Source organism: Elgaria multicarinata, chromosome 12, assembly GCF_023053635.1.
Source record: "Elgaria multicarinata webbii isolate HBS135686 ecotype San Diego chromosome 12, rElgMul1.1.pri, whole genome shotgun sequence".
In the NCBI taxonomy this organism is placed as follows: Eukaryota; Metazoa; Chordata; class Lepidosauria; order Squamata; family Anguidae; genus Elgaria; species Elgaria multicarinata.
In genome coordinates this window covers 30,664,474-30,685,346 of record NC_086182.1, presented here as the reverse complement: position 1 = coordinate 30,685,346, position 20,873 = coordinate 30,664,474, and the positions used below count along the sequence as shown (strand labels likewise).

At 45.2% G+C, this 20,873-nt stretch overlaps 1 protein-coding gene across 5 annotated transcripts in view; it reads right to left on the bottom strand.

Annotated features, from left to right (window-relative positions):
• USP28 (ubiquitin specific peptidase 28) overlaps positions 1–20,873 on the bottom strand; it is a 43,432-nt gene that overhangs the window by 11,889 nt on the left and 10,670 nt on the right. Inside the window, exons 7-20 of one of the 5 annotated variants that reach the window (XM_063139148.1) lie at positions 20,667–20,804; positions 19,558–19,631; positions 17,917–17,996; positions 15,690–15,838; positions 13,806–13,933; positions 12,669–12,764; positions 11,547–11,702; positions 10,364–10,575; positions 8,872–8,942; positions 7,471–7,699; positions 4,878–5,069; positions 3,026–3,165; positions 2,636–2,821; positions 1,539–1,634 (exon numbers count right to left, since the gene is read on the bottom strand). In XM_063139148.1, coding sequence (XP_062995218.1) covers positions 1,539–1,634; positions 2,636–2,821; positions 3,026–3,165; positions 4,878–5,069; positions 7,471–7,699; positions 8,872–8,942; positions 10,364–10,575; positions 11,547–11,702; positions 12,669–12,764; positions 13,806–13,933; positions 15,690–15,838; positions 17,917–17,996; positions 19,558–19,631; positions 20,667–20,804 — 1,947 coding nt within the window. Of the gene's footprint in view, positions 1–1,538; positions 1,635–2,635; positions 2,822–3,025; positions 3,166–4,877; positions 5,070–7,470; positions 7,700–8,871; positions 8,943–10,363; positions 10,576–11,546; positions 11,703–12,668; positions 12,765–13,805; positions 13,934–15,333; positions 15,410–15,689; positions 15,839–17,916; positions 17,997–19,557; positions 19,632–20,666; positions 20,805–20,873 lie in introns of those variants that run through there. The other 4 variants (XM_063139149.1, XM_063139150.1, XM_063139151.1 and 1 more) reach the window with 4 other exon arrangements.

The following is a 20,873-nucleotide window of genomic DNA, read 5'->3' as shown; positions in this document are numbered from 1 at the left end:
TCTTGTGACAGATATGGCGCTAGCGGTAAAGCAGCAGTTTCTGCAGCTGAAACTCTCCCCCGGCCTGAGTTCGATCCCAGCAGAAGCTGGTTTCAGGGAGCCGGCTCTGGTCGACTCAGCCTTCCATCCTCCTGAGGTCGGTGAAATGAGTACCCAGCTAGCTGGGGGAAAGGTAATAACGGCCGGGGAAGGCAACGGCAAACCACCCCGCTATAAGGCCTGCCAAGAAAACGTCCGCGAAAGCTGGCGTCCCTCCACGAGTCAGTAATGACTCAGTGCTTGCACGAGAGGTTCCTTTCCTTTCCTTCTCTGAGCTAGGCACCTTGTCTATGACAAAGGATGGTTGCATGTCCTATCTTGTCACGGCTTCATGTGTTCAAGCAGTTTCCCTAAAGTTAACACTGTCTCATAGCCCCCATGAATGACTTTTTTTTGCCCTAAACATTTCCACCCCCTCCCACCATATTATTCCAGTGAGTGTCCATGCGTGCGTATACATGTGTGTGACAAGGCGAGAGAGAGGAAGAGCAAGTCTCTGTCATGTCCCCCAGCCTTGACCTGTCCTCTGGCTCCAAAGAGGACTTGGAGGCAGAGGAGACTCCTTCCATTGACCCAACCCCGCTAGGCCCGGGCCTTCCAGACCAGAGGATGTGCCTCTACCTGACTCTTCAGATGCAGAGGACACTCCTCCTTTACAACCTTCAACCACCACCCCATTCCATAGGAGTCACAAATCAGGCAGTAGTCCTTCAAGAGGCAAACTGCTTCTCCGAGAGGGGTGGAGTCAACTGCAGGTCTTGAGCTCCTGGCCTTTATACAGCTTCAGAAAGCTTTAACTTTCACTGAACCAACAGCTCCCCTTGATTGGGTCTCAGCAAACTTAGAATCATAGAATCGTAGAGTTGGAAGGGGCCTATAACGCCATCGAGTCCAACCCCCTGCTCAATACAGGAATCCACCCTCAAGCATCCCTGACAGATGGCTGTCCAGCTGCCTCTTGAAGGTCTCTAGTGTGGGAGAGCCCACAACCACCCTAGGTAACTGGTTCCATTGTTGTACTGCTCTGTTTTTCCTGTCTAGCCGGAATCTGGCTTCCTGTAACTGGAGCTGGCCAAGGTCCTGAAACACCCTCCCTGGTCTAACTTGCTGGGGTATTCAGCACCCTAAAATGAACTTCCCTTGCCTTAACCTGAACTTGCCATGTCCTTGCCTAACATGCTTTGCTGGTGTTAGCAGCTTTGGGCACCTTGAACCATGCCAGACAGGACAGCCTTTACTGCCTGGGCTGAAAAATGCTGGAAGACTGCTATCTCAGTGGAGGACAAACCATAAGGGCTCCTCCTCCTCCGATAAAGGTTCCACAAGCTTCTGAAGGGGGAGTAACCTGTATCACAAGATGCCATTCTCCAACTCAACAGACACGTTCCGTGTAAGTCAAGACATCAGAGAGCAGAAACCACCAGCCTCTTGGCAAGTGGAGCAGAGGCTTCACACATTGCTCACTGACAAGGGGCAAACCTACGTGCCCAAAGTAGTACCTTGACTAGCCCTGCTTCAGAGCCATCCCGATCAAAGGTCTGTCGGGCTTTAGCAATAGCCAGGATCACACCTTGCATGGCGGGACTAAGCATCACCTGCCGCAAAGAACAGAAAAGAAGAAAGGAAGACAAAAGTGGATAGGAGGAAGAAGCTGCCAACAACAGGAAATAAAAGGGATGAGTTACAGCAAGTTGTCAAGAGACATGCAATCAAGAGAAGAAAGATCTATGTGAAGAATTAATGCCTGGCTAGAAACTTATTTTGCGTGTGTCTACATACACAGGTAATAGAGAAACCAGTTTTGTGCCCTTCCACCGACTATAGTTTGTGTCTATTCAAGCATTAAAAGAGGGTCCAACAGAGGTGAACAGGAAGGACACTAATGACCTAACATGGAGCAACTGAATGGCTTAGAAGCTACCAATTTTTAGCCATGCGCCAAACTTGTGCACATAAACCTGCCATTGCCATAAGAGAGTTTCTGTCCATAGGGAAGCAGTCAAGGTTTAGAACTACAACTGCTGCCGTTGTTTTCCAGGCGGCTCAAGTTTCACACCCGCGCCAGCTGAGCCTGCTGCAGCGCTGGCTCCTCCCTCGACGCCCATCAGCTGAAGTGGTCAGAGTAAGGAGCGCATTGCCAGCCCACTGGCCACCCAAGAGCCAGAGGTTGGGCATGAGATGAGCAGTGGGGACGGACCCGGTGATCTCATGAGCGCTGCTTCAGAACAATGGAACGGTGCTAAGAGTGAGTAACGCAATTCCATCATAAATACGTTTTATTGTTTTCTGTAAACACCTTGCGGACCCTCTTGTATCAAAAGGTATCAAGTTAAAAAGTGTGTGTGTGTGTGTGTGTGTGGCGGGGGGTGGAAGAGGCTACAATTTGGAATGAGATCCAAGAAACGTCTCTCAGTGGCTTGCTTCCAATATCTTGAGGATCAGGAGGGAGAGAACTTTAACGAAAGGGAAAGATGCCCCCAGTAAGGCCGATTTGTGCAATGTGTTTTTCCTAGTCCACAACAGCTCAGAATGAAAGCAGCAGCAGCAGCAGCCCCCCTGCTTATAGCAGAAAACACACAGACACTCAGCTGTGTACCTCCTCATTATATCCATCAGCATCCGATCTAACTAGGATCTTTCCCACACTGGGGATCTCCACTTCAGAAATCTGTGAGCTAGGCGGGGCAGGGGTCTCCATCCCCTTAACATCCTGTTGTTCCTCTGCCTGAGCTGCAAGGCTTCCTTCTTCGGGGAGGGCATTCACTGGTTCTGCCTCCTTGGACTGTGGCAGCACAGAGAAAATGAAACAACAGTAAGAGTAAGGAAATAAAAAGATAAATAAATGACAGGCTAGCAAAGCAAAAAAAAGAAAAGAAAAAGGTCAGATTGTGTATGGCAGGACCAGAGGCACAAGAGTAGGCGTTTTGTTATAACAAGGCTATGGAGAGAATAGCCGGACAGGGTATCCAGCCGTTACTTTTCTCACCTTGTCAAGAGCTTTCGGTCCACCAGCCTTCTCATATGTATCGTTTGTCTTGGCAATGGCTTGAGCCGTCTGGTCCTGGCTGATCCTGGCATGTTCAGTGGAGAGGGAACTTATCTCCAGCTTGCAGGGGCTGGATTGTTCTGAAAAGAGAAAAATAAGAGCGGACTGAAATTTCCTTTCTAGTTTCCATGTTTCCACAGTTGTCTTTCTGAAAGCCAAGATGCTGGAAGCGGGTAGTGTCCAGCTCAGAGCCTACAGCTGAAGGAGGAAGGTATTTATTCCCAAAAAATGTATTGATACATTCCAGAACTGCATTCAGCTATACTACTTATTTTCATTGGTTCGAATTAGTAAGGTGAGTTATTTTGTATTTTTCTCATTTCGACAAAAAACAGGGCACCTATATTCAAGCTTCCAGGGTGGTTTCGAATACACAAAGACAAAATACACCAAACACCAGCATGTAAAAGAAATACATTCAAAAGCCTGGGGAAATAAGACGATAAGTTTGGCCCCAGGCAAGCCTTCCTGGTGAGGAGATTCCACCGATGGGGCACCACCACCAAGAAGGCTCTGCCATTTGCTTTACCATGGATGGGACATCTGGAGAAGAACCTCTGAAGAGGACCTCAATAGATGGGATGTATGGTATGGGAGGAAGCATTACTTCAGCTGGATCCCAAGTCATACATGGCTTTGAAACCAAGGCACCAGCATTTTGATCAGAAAGAGATGAAAAGCCAGCTCGTAAAATCCCGGTGAGATATGTGCCCAACAACCAGTCCCAATCAGCCTGTTTAGCAGCTGTCATTTGAATGGCAATTTTCAAGGAGTTCTCAAGTCAAGTCCCAGGTACAACACATCTGTTAATCCAAGTTGCTACCGGAGTATGACTAACTGCGGCCAGATCAGGAGAATGAACAGTTGGGCACACCAACCCAAGCTGATGAAAGCCATTCTTTGACACAGAAGCTACCTGGGCCTCTAGTGTCAGGGCTGTACCTAGGAGTACCATCAGAACGCAAACCCTATTATTGTTCAGAGGGAGCACAACACCATCTCTCTGAAGGTAGAGTAAACAATCGGTAGCTGCACCCTTCAAAGCTGTCATCTATGTCTGCAGGTTGCAATAGCTGAAAGTCATCCAGTCAGTCATCCACTCATACAGTCCGCCCCTCACCCTCAGGTCCTCTGGGGAGAACTTACTTCAGTCAGCCAAGACCAGGCTGACATCAGTTTCCCAGAGGACCTTTTCTTCTGTCACCCCCGGATTGTGGAATGGCCTGCCGGAAGAGATTCGTAAGATTAACTCTCTCTGTGATTTTAAGGCAGCTTTGAAGACGAGCCTTTTCCAGCAGGCCTATCCAGATCAATGTAAAATCAAGAATTTTTAAGATGCGTTGATTCCTGTACTACTGTTGTTCCCCACTTCGATCCAAAGGAAGAGGCGGGTAAGAAATAAATATATTATTATTATTTATTATCCCATTAATCATAATTAGATACATTAGTTGAACTTGTCTTACTGGCAATGGGTTCAAGCAGTTTTATCCTTAAAAGTGTCTAGCAAACTTAACGCAGCACACTACTGGAAGAGTCATGGCCACCGTGCCAGCTAAGAAGTAGGCTCCAAATCAAAGCAGGATGAAACCCCGGGGATGCAACAGTAGCAGGAAGTGTTGTTCTTCACCGCTTTGAAGAGGGCACAATAGTGTATTCTTACCTCTGTTTCGTCACATTTGCGTTATGCTACCTGTGATCTAGCCATCGGCTAGCCTGCGCCATCACTCGCCAGCAACTTAGTAAACCAACAGTAAGAGTGGTTTGTGAAGAGGCCAGCTAATGCTCTCACCTGGCATTGAGTCAGAAGACAGATATTGAGAATCCACCGACGACGAAGACTGATCTATCTGGGCCATCTTGGAGGACTGCTCCTCCCACTCTGCCACCTCTTGTTCCAGCTTCAAGTTGTTGCATTCTATGTAGTGCCGAAGTTCCGGAGGCAGCGCGTCCACTTCTCTCTGGGTCTGCTCCTCATCAAAGTCTACCAAGGGGAAAACATGGCAGTGGTACTTCTGAACACTTCTTGGGCTATGCGATTAAATCGAGACACTTCGAAAGCTAAACTTCGTCCATTTATTTATTTTATTACGTTTATATACCGCCCCACAGCCGAAGCTCTCTGGGAGGTTTACATTTGGATTATTCACATTCAGGTCAACCCTTACGTTATTTGGGCGCCTTGCACAGAAGTTGCAGTTAAACCAATGTGAATTGACAGGGTCAGGGTGGACTATGCCCACACTTCAAAGCTGCCTTTGGAGACATGCGCACACACACTTCATCCAAGTCTTCACAGACCATCCTACACGTGGTGAAGGAGGAGTTAGTAGCTGTGGGGAAGACATCTGCCTCCCAGAGGCAATGTAGGAAGAACCGTCCCAGTTGCTGTTGGCCATTACGGTTAATTGTAGCTGGAGGCTCTTGTCCCCTATTGGCTTTTATACTCAAACTAGTGAAAAAGCCCGTCATACGACAGGTGTATTTATGTTGTTAGGACTTCTTTGAATACAATATTTTTGGTATACATTATTATTATTATTATATTTATTTGTATCCCGCCTTTTGCCCAATACCGGGCCTCAAGGCGGCCTTACGAAGTTTAAAACATACATTAAAAAGGAAAAAAGGGGAAAAAAACCATGTTTAAAATACACAACAAAATTATAAATCAATTAACATAGATGGAGGAACAGATTACACTCCAAAGGCCTGCTAGAACAAAAACGTTTTAGCCTGCTTCCAAAAGCCCATCAAGGAGGGAGCCAGCCTAGCTTCCCCGGGAAGAGAGTTCCAAAGCACTGGAGCAGCCACCAAGCACACCTGTGAAGATGGTGGGACTGAAAGAAGGGCTTCTCCAGAAGATCTCAAAGCACGGGCAAGATTACAAAATCTCACTTTTGTAAGATTTTGAACCAACTGTCATCAGACTGTTGGACTCTGGACATTGCCACATACAGTTGTCCAACTTCCACAACAGTTCGTTTACGTTTTGGGGGCATATTCACAATTTTGTAATTAAAATATTGCTTTGCATGTGCACTCGAAGAAAGTCAAAATTTTGTAATTAAAATATTGCTTCGCGTGTGCACTCAAAGAAACGCAAGATATAAATGAGGCGAATAAACCTATTAATAGAAGTAAGCGCAAATTAACACGAAACGTTAAAGTAAAAGTCTTGCTAACATTTTTTATAACTGGGGTGGACGTTAGCCTTCTATCAAATTTACCCTCATGAGACAAATTAGTCACTGAGAGTGGGTTTTGGCCCGTCTGCTAGACCGGAAGGTCCTGGCAGTTATTTTTCTGGAACTTCCCTAGAAGGCTGCTGGTTTCAGCCTTCCATCCTCCCGAGGTCGGTAAAATGAGTACCCAGCTAGCTGGGGGAAAGGTAATCATGACTGGGGAAGGCAACGGCAAACCACCCCGCTATAAGGCCTGCCAAGAAAACGTCCGCGAAAGCTGGCGTCCCTCCACGAGTCAGTAATGACTCAGTGCTTGCACGAGAGGTTCCTTTCCTTTCCTTTTCCCTAGAAGGCTGCAGTTCCAAGAAACATTGCTAGGTGGCGCCAAAGGGCAAAAACTATAACTATTATCCTTTGTTGTTTATTCGTTCAGTCGTTTCCGACTTTTCGTGACTTCATGGACCAGCCCACGCCAGAGCTTTCTGTCGGCCGTCGCCACCCCTAGCTCCCCCAAGGTCAAGTCTGTCCCCTCCAGAATATCCTCCCTCCATCTTGCCCTTGGTCGGCCCCTCTTCCGTTTGCCTTCCACTTTCCCTAGCATCAGCCTCTTCTCCAGGGTATCCTGTCTTCTCATTATGTGGCCAAAGTCCTTCAGTTTTGCCTTTAATACCCTTCCCTCAAGTGAGCAGTCTGGCTTTATTTCCTGGAGTATGGACTGGTTTGATCTTCTTGCAGTCCAAGGCACTCTCAGAATCTTCCTCCAACACCACAGTTCAAAAGCATCTATCTTCCTTCGCTCAGCCTTCCTTATGGTCCAGCTCTCGCAGCCATAGGTTCCTACGGGGAATACCATTGCTTTAACTATGCGGACCTTTGTTGTCAGTGTGGTGTCTCTGCTCTTAACTATTTTATCAAGATTTGTCATTGCTCTCCTCCCAAGAAGTAAACGTCTTCTGATTTCCTGGCTGCAGTCAGTGTCTGCAGTAATCTTTGCGCCCAGTAATCTTTGCGCCCAGTAACCCAGTAATCTTTGCGCCCAGTAATCTTTGCGCCCAGCCTATTCCTCCTGGAAGCCAAAGGACTGCATAAATCTATATGCCAACACTACGTAATCTAGGATCAGCCACGCACCACAAACAAAGCAGTCGCGCTGCGGAAGGGTGCGTACGGAGCGAAGAGTTTGAGAGGATTCCCACAAACCTGCAGTGACGTGCGGGAGCTTTTCGTTTATGTACATCAGGCAGTAGGCGCTGATATTCTTCAGGCCTCCAAAAGAATCCTTCTCCACTTCGTCCCAGGATGACTCTGTCACAGAGATGTCATTATATTTGAGCCAGCTCTTTCGGGCCTGGCTGTAGACATAGGCCCAGTAATGGCCAGCATTGGCCTGGCCTTCATGGATCAGGACAGCGTGCAAGTGGTAAGGGACCTGTAAAATATGCACACACAGACACACACACAGACACACACACAGACACACACACACACACACACACCAGGTCTTGAAACTTATTTTTAGCAGGTGAAGTAACATGACCTCAGGACAGATTCAGCCAGACATTCCCAGCTGTTGTGCCTGTAAGAACTAGCCATTCATACAATCACAGCTTGACACAGAGTTCCCTTTCCTCCTGAAGCAGTATGACTTAGATGCCAGCAAGCAGTGCCTCAGAGTTATTGTGACAAAGCTAACATCAAGGTTCAAAGCCCAGCTACCTGGAGAAAATTTAACTGATTAGCACCAAATACAAGCCAGTCGCTGGAAAGGCAAGAGCATAAAAGGTTTTCATTTATTTATTTATTTTGCAAACATGACAGCAAAACGCAAGCCTTGTGAGAAGCCCAAGGGCCAGGTGCTATTCAGTCCTGAAGACGTGCAGCATCCAATTCATGACGTACTAGAAGGAAATGGCAGGAGCCCCTCTAACCAAGGTAGTTCTAAAGCAGCCTTCCTCAACCTGGGGCGCTCCAGATGTGTTGGACTGCACCTCCCAGAATGCCCCAGCCAGCTGGCTGGGGCATTCTGGGAGGTGCAGTCCAACACATCTGGAGTGCCCCAGGTTGAGGAAGGCTGTTCTAAAGCATTCAAAATAAAATAGCTGAATCGTCTCAGCGGTGTATTTTAAGAAGGAAAGAGAGAAAGCTGAACTCTGCCAGTTATAACATCCACAGCTCATTTCAAAAAGGGGTGGAGTTGGTGCAAGACAAAAAGCAGAAAATTTTCAAGGCCCCACGTTTGAGAATATCTTATGATTAATGAGTCTCAATTGCAGGATAGTATATATAATCTGAAAATCTGAAGTCTACATTATCAGGCGCCCTTTTCACCCCTCCTCTCCCCCTGTAAACTAGGTATTTAGTTTGAACCTGGAGGCCACATTTGACCTGAAGAACAGAACACAGATACCCTTAGCACAAAGAAAAAAAGAAAAATATTTAGGTACAACTGCCATCACTACCCTCTCCTTTCCAAAATAGCAGGATTTTGCTTTCGCAAAACTCTAAAATGCCTTCCCGTAAATAGCTCTCCCTGCTTGCATGCATTGGTGTCAATACAAGGATAGAAGAATATCATCCCCAATGAAAACGGAGACATCTTACCTGATGAAGCTGAGGTTCAGAGTACATCTGTTCACTGGACTGGGAAAGCAGCTCAATGGAGTTCTTCAGATCTGTTCATCAAAACAATTCAGTCGTCATGTTTGTTGCTGCTCCTACTCTGCCTCGCCTCTGACATTTAAAGAGCCTTAGGCAAGTTCTGTATTCAACTACAACTTGGAGTGAACATGCCAGAAAGACACACATGGAGGCCATGCCCATGCGGCCTATACTTCCCCCAAAACCTTTGTCTATCCTGTATCCTAGAAATGGAAGCCATGTAACAGAGCCAATATAAGTATTTATTTATTATTTATTTATTACATTTATATCCCGCCTTTTTTCCTCCAACAAACCCAAGGCGGCGTACATAATCCTCTTCATTTTATCCTCACAACAACAACCCTGTGAGGTGGGTTGGGCTGAGGGTCCGTCACTGGCCCAAAGTCACCCAGTGGGTTTCTATGGCCGAATGGGGACTAGAACCCGGATCTCCCGACTCCCAGTCTGACACTTTTCCACTACACCACACTGGCTCTATTGAGGGACGCCACTTGCCCACCTGATTAAAGGAATTAAGAAAATGCCAGGGCTACTCAGCCGGTGATTCCATCAATATGAAGTTTTGTGAAGAAATGGATATCCGACACAAAGTTAAGTAGATGGCATGGGATTAATTCCTAGAAATCTCACCTAAATTAAAAGGTAGCCTTCTACCAGCGCGGTTAAGCCTGAAACCATATACTTAAAAGCATGAAACTTGGCACACTTCCACACTGACCCCACACTAAATACTTTTTATAGAGATCTCAGTAAGCAAAGCTCTCCAGCAGGGAGGAGAGTGGCATCGGTACTTCTGATTAAGTTTTGTGTTCATGCCAACCAGACATATTAAGTGAAACAAGCTTCAGTGCTGAAGCTAGAATGTGGTAGGGTAGCTGTGGTGACGCAGGCGTAACTGACATGAGGTTGCCCTGAGCTGGACTATTCCAAACCAAGCTTCAAACTGTGTATGTCAATTTCGGTCTAGGATTGCAGACAATAGTTTAAGGCATCTGCGGTTACCCTCCTAGCCTGCAGGAGCTACTGCTATCTTCACAGTGCAGCCTCCAGCCTGGGAAGGACCATTCTATTTCCCAATGTCTGTCAGCATCACTTCCTCTCCTCTATGGACAAGGGGCACTCTTAACACCATTCAGGTCTGGGGTTGTGAGAAGTGCTGCTTTGGGAATGGTTTGAGTTAACCCAGGGACGCCCACCTTTCCAAATCTGGGTTGTTTTGCTCTGCCTGGCTGCAACAGGAGTGATTGGACGCCAGCCTGCTCACTCACTCCTGCTCTTTCACAACTACAACCATGCGTGGTTTTATCAACCCATGGGCGACTGGCACATGCAGGCCCTGGAAAAGAAGCCACCATGGCTGGTCGTGCGAACCCGGTCAACTTCTGACACCACCTCCAATTCTTAAATTGAAACTCATTAACTGGGTGCAGACCTCTTATGTCTTGCTCAACCTCTTCTCTCCATCGTTGCAGGCAGGTCGTAACAAGATTCATTTCATCCTCCGTGATCACGTGAGGAGCGGGATATTCTGGCATCTCCACGGGTAATCTGGATGGCTGAAGGGGCTCCTTCACTAGTTCCTGGTGAGCTGCGACCTCTGCTCCAGCCACATCTTCAACACTCTCCGTCTGCATTGCTACCCTGCTACGAAACGGATGAATGGAGATGGGTAACTGTTGTATTTATTTAATTACATTTATTTACCGCCCCATAGCTAAAGCTCTCTGAGCGGCTTACAAAAGTTAAAAACACTGAACATTAAAACAGATATACAAGATTTAAAACCACTAAAAGTATAAAAACAACGATATCCATTTAAAACAACTATTCTCAGGTCAGTCATAAAATCAGCATATGCTGTTAAATGCTTGGGAAAAGAGAAAGGTCTTGACCTGGTGCTGAAAAGATAACAATGTTGGCGACAGGCAAGCCTCATCGGGGAGATCATTCCAGAATTGGGGGGCTACCACTGAAAAGGCCCTCTCCCTTGTTGCCATCCTCCAGGCTTCCCTTGGAGTAGGCACTTGGAGGAGGACCTTAGATGTTGAGTGCAGTGTATGGATAAGTTCATGTCGGGAGAGGCGGTCCATCAGTCCCAAGCCGTGTAAACCAGCACCTTGAATTGGGCTCGGAAACATATAGGCAGCCAAGGCAAGCTATCAGCCGATACTATCTGCCAAGGGAAACTAAGACAGCGCTGCTTTTAACGTGTGCTTGAAAAATGATTAGCTAAGGTGTATTACACACCAGATTAATGCAGTTTGAACTGTATTGTTCTCATTGTTTTACTGCTCTTGTTGTAGACATAGGGGAGACGTTGCAGGGAGTGATGCCACCTGGCCTAGTTCAGTCTGAACATTTGTTTGTTGGGTCTTTCTATCTCCAGGTATTTTTTTCTTTTTAGTTCAGACATAGCAATGGTGGAACACCAATAAGTGCTACCTTGGCATCAGTGTTCAATCAAGCACTTCACTGTTGGCTACATTTATATAGAAAAATGTACAGAAATGGATTCTAAAGCTTTTCTGGGAGGGAGGCAAGGCTGTGAACCAAGTCTTAGAAAACTGGTAAAACGAGGCTTCGCCACCTTCAAGCGAACAAACCCAATTTCTTACCTGCTTTGTATCAGGGACACCTCTGAAGTTTGGCGCTTGGCCTGGGGCCCTGTTGGGCACGCCACCGTCGACGGCCGAGTATTTGCAAATTCAAGAACAGACTGCAGCATGTCCGGCAAGGGGAAACGGCCTGCATCGGAACCGTATCTCATGTATCTGAAAGTGAAATAAAGAGAATGATTCTAGTCATATCCCACTTTTAGAGACACCCACCTTTCCAAATTTGGTTTAGTGAGTATTTATATACCTTTAATTGTACAAGTGAAATCAAAATTAGGCAACTCTTTTATCGCCGTTACCGAACACCTGCGTTTTCCCTTAAATCCTTGGACGTCTGTCCAGGACTTCATCACAGACAGGCAGGGGGCACCGAGGGAGATGAGAAGGCAAGCGGAGTCATTCCAGCAGCCACTTTAGATGAATTTCACCCTCTTCCCTCCCCTTTCCTTTTTCCTCGTGTCTTTTTAGATTGCCCGTCTGCAAGCAAGGACTGTCCTCTATTAACTGATTACATGCAAATCACTGTGGCAGCCTTTTTGACTGAAGAGCCACATAAAAGTACTTCAGATAAATGTAACAGTGTCCACTGCTGGAAGAACATTTTTGCGTGTGGAGTTTAATTGTATTTAAAAATTAACTGCTAGCCAGGACGGCATGGTAAACAACACAAAGAGCTGTCTTTTATAACCTCAGGCAAAGGGGCACAGGGAGAGGCGCTCAGCTGCGAGCACTTTTGCAGCCGGACACCCAATTCGCTCTACCTTACGCGTCCAGTGCTGAAAGACAGCCTGCCTCCCTCGAAGGGCATCTTTGGACTGGGCGAGCAACACTGGGACAGGAGCCGTACCATGTGTGGCTGGGGACGGGACAGGACAAAGTGTCTTCAGAACAGGTTATTTTGGCCTCTGCGAGAGATCAAACCATACAGATGTGGAGACGCCCACCGTGCTTACATTCGCGGAACCCACTTCCAGAAAGCAAGGCAGGCCAGGCGGGTTTTATTCATCCCATGCTGACAAAGGGAGAAAAGGATGCTACTGCTCTAGGTCACCCCACAGAGTCTGCAGATGAAAAGATGAAATTTATATTTGGGGGGGGAGGGGGGGGAGAAAGACCACTTACCGTTCCAATTTCTGCTGTAGAATTGCTATCTGATCTTTCAGTCTCTTGTTTTCCTTTCTTTTGGCTTGAATAAGTTCTTTATTAACATACATGAACCTAAGGAAGAAATATCTTTTTGAAGCTTCTTCATCACCCCATTCACAAGTGCAACCCCCCTGCCTGGCTTATAAGAGCTGCCAGAGGGGAGGCTGGACAAATTATAAACACCTCCTTGAAAGACGGCAATATTCCAGCTTCTGTAAACTTCGACTGAAAGAGCCTTCATTAGTTCCCACCCCACTTGATAATTATCAGCCGGTCTCTAGTCTTCCTGTCTTAAAGTCATGTTTTGGAGAGGTTGGTGGCATCACAACGCCAGGTTTTCTGGGATGAAACAGATTACCTGAATCCTTTTCAGCCTGGGTTCAGGCCTGGTCTGGGACTCAAAAGAGCCTTGGTGGATGACCCATACTAAGAGCTAAACAGGGGGATATGTCTTTGTTGGTTCTGCTGGGCCTCTCAGTAGCATTCGAAACCAACCGTCATGGTATCTTTTTGGGACACTTAGCTGGTATAGGACCTGGAGGAACCATGTTGAGTTGGTTCCAGCTATATTTCATTGAGTGTATGCAGAAGATGGTCTTAATGCTTGGTCTTAGTCAAAATACCTAGCTTTACCTTTCTCAACTGATGCCAAGGAGGCTGTGGAAGTCCTGGACTACTGTGTGGGTGCAGTGAGACTAAATGTGGGTGAGAGTAAGCTGAGGTTCAGTACAGACAAGACAGAGGTTCTTCTAGCAGTAGAAAGGCCAACCTGGGACAGGGCCTTCTTTATAGCAGCATCTATTTGTGGAAGTCCCTTGTTACTGCTCTTTAAGTGTCCAGTAAAAGCTAGATTGCTTCATTGAGCTTCTACCAATAAAGCTGCCCTTTGATTTTAGAAAGTTCCCCCGTTTTGTTATGAATTTTATCAGTTTTTTCAGTTTTGCTTGGAATGGTGGTATTCTACTGTGTATTTATGATTTTATTGCAAGTCACCTCAAGCACTCATTTGAGTGGAGGGGAGAATCGGAAACATTATAAAATAACAAATGGTTTCAGGCAGGCCTTGAAGTCTGAAGCATGGAGCTTTTTGTACAATATCACTCAGTATCTTACCTGTCCATATAAATTATCTGTGGGAATTCTAGCTTGTTGTGTATCTTCTCTGGCTGTCTGAGCGACTGATTGAACTCAAACCGGGAAAGCTCAAACGTCAACACTGGAGGAAGCTTTGTAAACCAGCGCTGGAACACAAACATACAAAATTTCCAAGACTGGAGGATACTAGATTGGAAACAGCCTTCTTTGGTTAACGATGCAGTACGCATACAAGCAATATCTAATTATAGAAAACATTTAGGGCATCAGATCCTACACCTATTAGAACTGCTCACCACAGGAAGTCAGAGAATACCCAGTAAAACAAAACACATTTTCTAGACAATATTGTTTTTGGTTATAGAACATTAGACAATATTGGTTTTGGTCATAGAATATTACCCAACTCTAATTTCAGAATATTACCAATGACTAATTTTGCATTAAGTTGGGCATATTATGAATCACTTGGTATGTACACCAAAGGGTTAGGTTACTGCACAATACAAGCCTTAGAACCACAAATAATCAATGCCATCTATTCAGAAACTGTTTCAACTATACATTGATCAGAACAGTTTTTCAACTGCTGCTGTAAAAGGCACATTGAAAAAAATCCTGCCAATGTTTTAAAGCTTTTGAAAGATTCCTGTCATCTACTGCCAGACAGGACTTGCATGATGGAGAACTTACCCTTTCCCCTGGAACTATTCACAGCTAGCTAGACTATGTGGCACTTAAATACTCTAGATATCGCCACAACGTTTACCTCAACATAAAATGCTCTATATATTCAGTAACAGCCAATAAAAGACATTGCATAACTTAAATACATCCTTAGACTTAAGGAAGCTGATAGATTACATTACGGAAGAAACGGAATACCTATTAACTCAGCCTTCCTCAACCTGGGGCGCTCCAGATGTGTTGGACTGCATAGTCCAACACATCTGGAGCGCCCCAGGTTGAGGAAGGCTGTATTAACTGAACTAGTAGTCAGGTTTTAAACATTACCCATCTAGTTTCCCAAAGTTTCCCATCATATCTTTAGCAATTCAAATTCCCTATCCTAGGATTCGGAGAAGTGTCACCCCACCATGACAGTTTTTGCTACCCTTTAGGTGTTCCCTATGTGTCTAAACAATCTTAGAATGACATTTTGAATTAGAACACTTTACAAAGCAGCCTTTAGGAGGTCTAGGACTCTGGTAAAATGAGAAAAGCACCCATTCTTTTTTCTACATAATGTTTTCATTATGCACAGTGCCATCAGTGCATCAATATTGCACAGGAGGGTCTCCACAGCAGCAAAGGCACCTGAAAAATCCAGTTTTCTCTTTCAGGCTCCCTGCTAGCATGCACAATTTTCTCCTTTTGTTCGTAGAAAACCCCTGGCCATCTTCTTCAACAGCAAATAATTGGTTCCCAGTTTAAATTAAAAGGCAAAAACAACAAAATCAAGGGAGAAAGGTTGTTTTTTAGAAGAAGTGTGAAAATGAAAATGCAATATACACTAACAGGGAAAAGACATTACAAAAGAGCATACCATAATATTAAGAACTGTACTTTTGCCCTTCAAATACATGGAGGCAGTGGTTCTTCCCTACTCAGGTACAGGGAGGCTTCAACAGAAAGAGACACACTTTTATCACACTTACACATCACAAGAAAACCTTTACAAGGTAAACTCCAGATATAGATTATATAGGACAACAGACATCAGTGATTTTACAATTCAAGCATGCTAGTTTTGCATCTCATGTCGGCCGCTAAATATTGTACTAGTAACTGATTTCATCACATCAGTGTGCCTCAATGACATCTTACACTTTCACATTTGTGATGGCCAAGACTGCCTTTGCTTTGCGTCGCTTATGGATTAACGAATTGTGCATAACTTACCTCTTGCCCGTATTTCACTGATTGATTAGAAGGCGAGGATTCAGTTTCTTTCTCTACCATGGCTCCTTCCAAACACTCGTACAAGTTCTTATAGCCATTTACCTGCAGGGGATACTGGCCAAAGGTCTCCGTTTTGGAAAAAGGCTCGCCTAAATATGGAGGGAGTAAATCAGAAGCCAGGTTAAAAAAAACACCCAGAGAGCTTCGGCTATTGGGCGGTATAAAAATGTAATAAATAAATAAAAAAGGAAAAACAGAACAGAAGTTCGCTTTACAGACATTTAGTCTTTCTAATTTTCTCGTGAACATCTTCAACTTTCTGGTAAGCGATGCTGTTATAAAAGACAGTATCATGCTCTCTGTAACCAGCTCCGATCAACAGTTTTCAAAATGAGCCCCATACAGAGGGTGTTAAAGTAGCCTAAATAGGATGTAATTAAGGTATGTGTGACCCTGGCTCTAGGAATGGGTGCGGTTGGCACACTAGCCTCACATGTGCAAAAACACTCCTGGCCACTGCTGACAAGTCCTGAGCCACTCCTGACAAGGCAGCCTCAGCATGCATTTTGAAGTCCACCCATCACAACCGAGAAGACTCCAGGCCCACCTGAGATCACTCCAGCTAGCTCAGGAAGGGAGACCGTGGAGTACGTGGTACACCGATAGCGTCACACCCGGCTGGAAGACTGCTCAGAGAAGGAAGAACTGGAGAACCAGAAACCACCCGCCACAAGCAATTCTGACGAACTGCCAGTAGACCAGGAGGAGCCTCGCATCACAATGTGAAGGACAAGGGCTCTGTCTCAGAACTGGAGGCAGAGAAACCCCAAGCTTTCAGAAGGGATGAAGCCTGAAAAGACAGGAACTCAGGAATGCTAGACTGATCAAAGGTCTATTCGCACACAGGCAGTTTGCTCAAAAGGAGAACCTTTTTGCCTAATAGCTCACAGCAGAAGTTTGCGCGTGGCTCTGCGTCGAGGAAATGTGTGAATGGGCTGTTTTGTCTGTACCCACCCTGTTTTGATGCAAGTCCTTTCTATTAGAAATTAAGTTCTATAGCAATTTGACCCAAACTGTAGCTGAAAATATATTGAGCAACACTTGCTCGATCGACAAGAAGTGTTGACACATTAGCAGAGTCTGAGCCTCCCAGCGAGGACAGGAAGAGTAGTAACTACAAAGGGACAGATGTTCCAGGATTGCAATACTCATCTATGTATTGTTTTTCTAGCCTTAGAATTATCTGCACTCTGCACATGCATAAATGCCTTGTCTATCATTGGTTACTGTATTGCAAAACTGTATTATGATTGGTTTATTATATGAGGAAGTTCTGTTGTTGCTTCTGAGGATGTTACCCTATAAGTATCTGAGCTTTGCCTGCAACTAGTGGGCAGTCCTTCAGATCCTCTAGGGCAGCCTTCCTCAACCTGGGGCACTCCAGATGTATTGGACTGCATCTCCCAGAATGCCCCAGCCAGCAGAGGCATTCTGGGAGTTGTAGTCCAACACATCTGGAGCGCCCCAGGTTGAGGAAGGCTGCTCTAGAGTTTGCCACCTTGCAGCACTGCAGGCTGCTCGCAATAAAACTTTTCCAAGAGGAGAGAAATTGTGTCTTGGGAGTCTTTGACCACCACTCAGCGAACCAAGGGAACCTGCCCTTTCAGGTTCCGCCACACTCTGACAGCAAAGAAACAGCAGTGTGAAGCTGGGAGTGTTGCCAGAGTGCTGACCAGAACTTCCCTGAATCCAGCTTCCCTTCCCTTGACTCCAGACTGATTCCTGGGATGAGTATGTCTGGACCGAACAGGGATGTTGGGACTTACCGTGATCCACTTTCCGCAGTGGATGGAGGAAGTCCAAAAAAGACTTCCTCCATCCACTGCTCCAATGGGCAGAAACATGCAAATTAACTCATGTGGGAGAGGCAACCTTCTTCCACTTCGGAAGAGGTCTCAGCCTCAAATTCCCAGTATCTTAGCTACTGGAGACAATACAGAAAGTGTTCTTGCAGTCCATGGAGCGAACAGGCAACATGAGGTGAAGCAGCTTGCATGGAAGAGCTCAAGTCTGCTCAAGAGACATCTACGGAATTGGTTCAAGGCTCACTGTGATCACTTAATTAGCACACGCACCAATGGCGAGCTTGTTTCCTAGATAAAAATTAGGTACTTTCAGACACTACTGCAACAAAGAGAGGGGTGATGAACAGGCTCTTCCAGCTTACCTTCATGGACACCTTCCGTTTGAAAAGTCCCATAAAAGAGCTGAATCACTGGGTTCTCGGACCTATCCTGGGAGTTACCACTTCAGAAAAGAGAAATACAGCAAGCTTTGTTCATTGGATGCAGGAATACAGAAATAATAATAATAATACTAATACTAATAATAGGATTAAGACTTTAATCAACAATCCTCAGGTGCTTAAACTAGAGGTGATAGTGACCTGTATAAAAGATATGATATGTGCTCTTAAAATATTCAGTTGAGTTTATTACAAAAACATCATTCAGGCCTAGTTTTCACTGAGGTACCAAACCTGTGCTGGGGCTCACATCATAGAATGATCCTCTATAAAAAAAGTAAAATAAAAAATTGATTTCATGCCCATATGAAACTTCCATGCCAGCAAGAAGGCTAGCCTAGAACTCTTCTCCCTGACAGACTGGTTTTCTATAGCAGGAGTGGGCAGATTTCAGGCTTGCTAGATCTATTTTTTTCTTTTTTACTAAAACCACAGCATCCACCAGGTGCAAGGTAATGCCTGCAGGGATGAAGAACGTACAGAAGTAATTAATGAACATGTGGCTTCTGAGCACATGCTTTCCCCGTGAATCTGTCTTATAACCAGAACAGAGTTTGTCAATCTTTCACACAGATCTACTCCTAGTTTTTATTGTTGCAATTATTAGTATTTCAATTGCAGTTTAAGGGATATCATGATTTTAACGCCTTTTAATTACCTTGTAAACCGCTTAGAGATCTTTTAAAATATGGACGGTGGTATATAAATCTCTTAAAGTTTTCTCCTAAGCTTTCCCCACTGTGACATAGACAATGGTGATGGATGATTGGACTTGCAGTCCAACAACTGGAAGGCCACACGTTCTCCATCCCTGATTTAGATGCTCAAACTTTGCTCTAGATATTTATATCTCATCACATGGGGTGTAGGACCACAGTGATGCTTTTAAGCCAGCTATGTTGGAACTCAATCTATCAAGATTGAGGGGAGACATGATAGCACTCTTCAAATACTTAAAAGGTTGTCACACAGAGGAGGGCCAGGATCTCTTCTCGATCCTCCCAGAGTGCAGGACACGGAATAACAGGCTCAAGTTAAAGGAAGCCAGATTCCAGCTGGACATCAGGAAAAATTTCCTGACTGTTAGAGCAGTACGACAATGGAATCAGTTACCTAGGGAGCTTGTGGGCTCTCCCACACTAGAGGCCTTCAAGAGGCAGCTGGACAACCATCTGTCAGGGATGCTTTAGGGTGGATTCCTGCATTGAGCAGGGGGTTGGACTCTATGGCCTTGTAGGCCCCTTCCAACTCTGCTATTCTATGATTCCTCATGTCACAGGCCCACAATAAGCTACTTGGATGGGGAATGATTGATATAGCTGAATTACTTGATTAGAAAAATACCCCCTTAGCCTAGAAAATGTATCAAAATGGGAGCTAGAGCTTCTTATTTCATTCAAGATCTCATGCTGACTCCCAAAAAACTTGCTTGGCACGTATGAGAAATACCACCATAATCTTACAATGCTAAATGTTACGCTCCCCAAAGGAAAGAAGGAACAGGTATTCAGCATCTGGTCATCTACCAAGCTAATTGTTAAACAGAAGTTTCACTAAACTCACTTAACATTCAGAGCCAGCTTGAAAGCATCCTCCAGCCAATCCAGAAGTTTGTGGGTAAACTCGCTCACATCTTGCTAGAAGAGAGCCAGAGATTAGAGAGTCAAGCACTACAATTAGGGCAAGATTTTAATGCTGCCAATTTTATTTGCTGCTTGCAATTGGATAGTTATGGTTCCACCATTTGATTTCTGTTGCATTTATTATTGTGAGCAGCTGAGAATATTTATGTGAAAGGGCAGCATAGAAATTGAATACTACTAATTATTATCCTTTTATTTATTTATTTATAAACAGCCATAAATGAACATGGCACCGTACAAAGAGCAAAAAGTATAAAACAACTCCCTGCCCAAATGGCTCACGATCTAGAAATACATATATAAAGCAAGTGGGGAAGAGCAAGGTTGCGCTTTACCCTGGTTGTGCTTTTTATACTGTATGTTGTATTTGTGCTTTTAAGCTGTTGGTTGTTTTATTATGGTTTTAATTTTTGTGAACCGCCCAGAGAGCTTCGGCTATTGGGCGGTATAAAAATGTAATAAATAAATAAATAAATAAGGTCTATGCACCCCAAGAGCTCCACAGAAGCCACTTTGTTCTTATAGCAGTTGAGGCCAACTAAACATGTATAAGGTTCTCTTTAAGCGTAGGCAGAGAAGTTTCTCAGAACCCCCATAAGATCCCATATAGCTGGGGTAGGGGTGGGGAATCCAAGAAGCATTTCCGTCCGTTCAAATGGGCTGCCCTTTGTAAAAGGTGTGCTGATTCCCAATGCACAGCACCCAAGAGACCATAGGAGACGTGATGATACGCCTATGCTACCAAGTAAAGGGGAAAGCAGCAATGGAGACAGACTCAAAAGAAAGACTCCTGCCCCAAGCCAGTGGAAGCTTTTCTTCCTAATAGTGCTCAGATACTGGAAGTTGTGGGGAGAGGATTCAGGTGGAGTACAGGCGTGGAGAGGGTTCAACTACCCCTGCTGTGCTTTAAATCCCCCCCCCCCCAATAGAAAACTGGCACAATCCATTGGGTCCATCCGCCATCACATCTGAAGTAGCAAAGATTCTGGAGGATGGCACAGAATTGAGAAGATGCCTTGGTCACCTTACCTGCTGCTCCTCAGGAGTTCTGAATGCATCTCTGATCAGTTCCAGTGCTGCAGTAGGGTCTACAAATTTGCGGAATGTTCCCAGCATTAAAGCAAAGAGACCCCGGAGTTCCAGCATGAATGTGATTTTCCTCTTTTCCTGCAGAAGAACATAAGAAAAGCCCTGATGCTGGATCAGACCCAGGGTCCATCTAGTCCAGCACTCTGT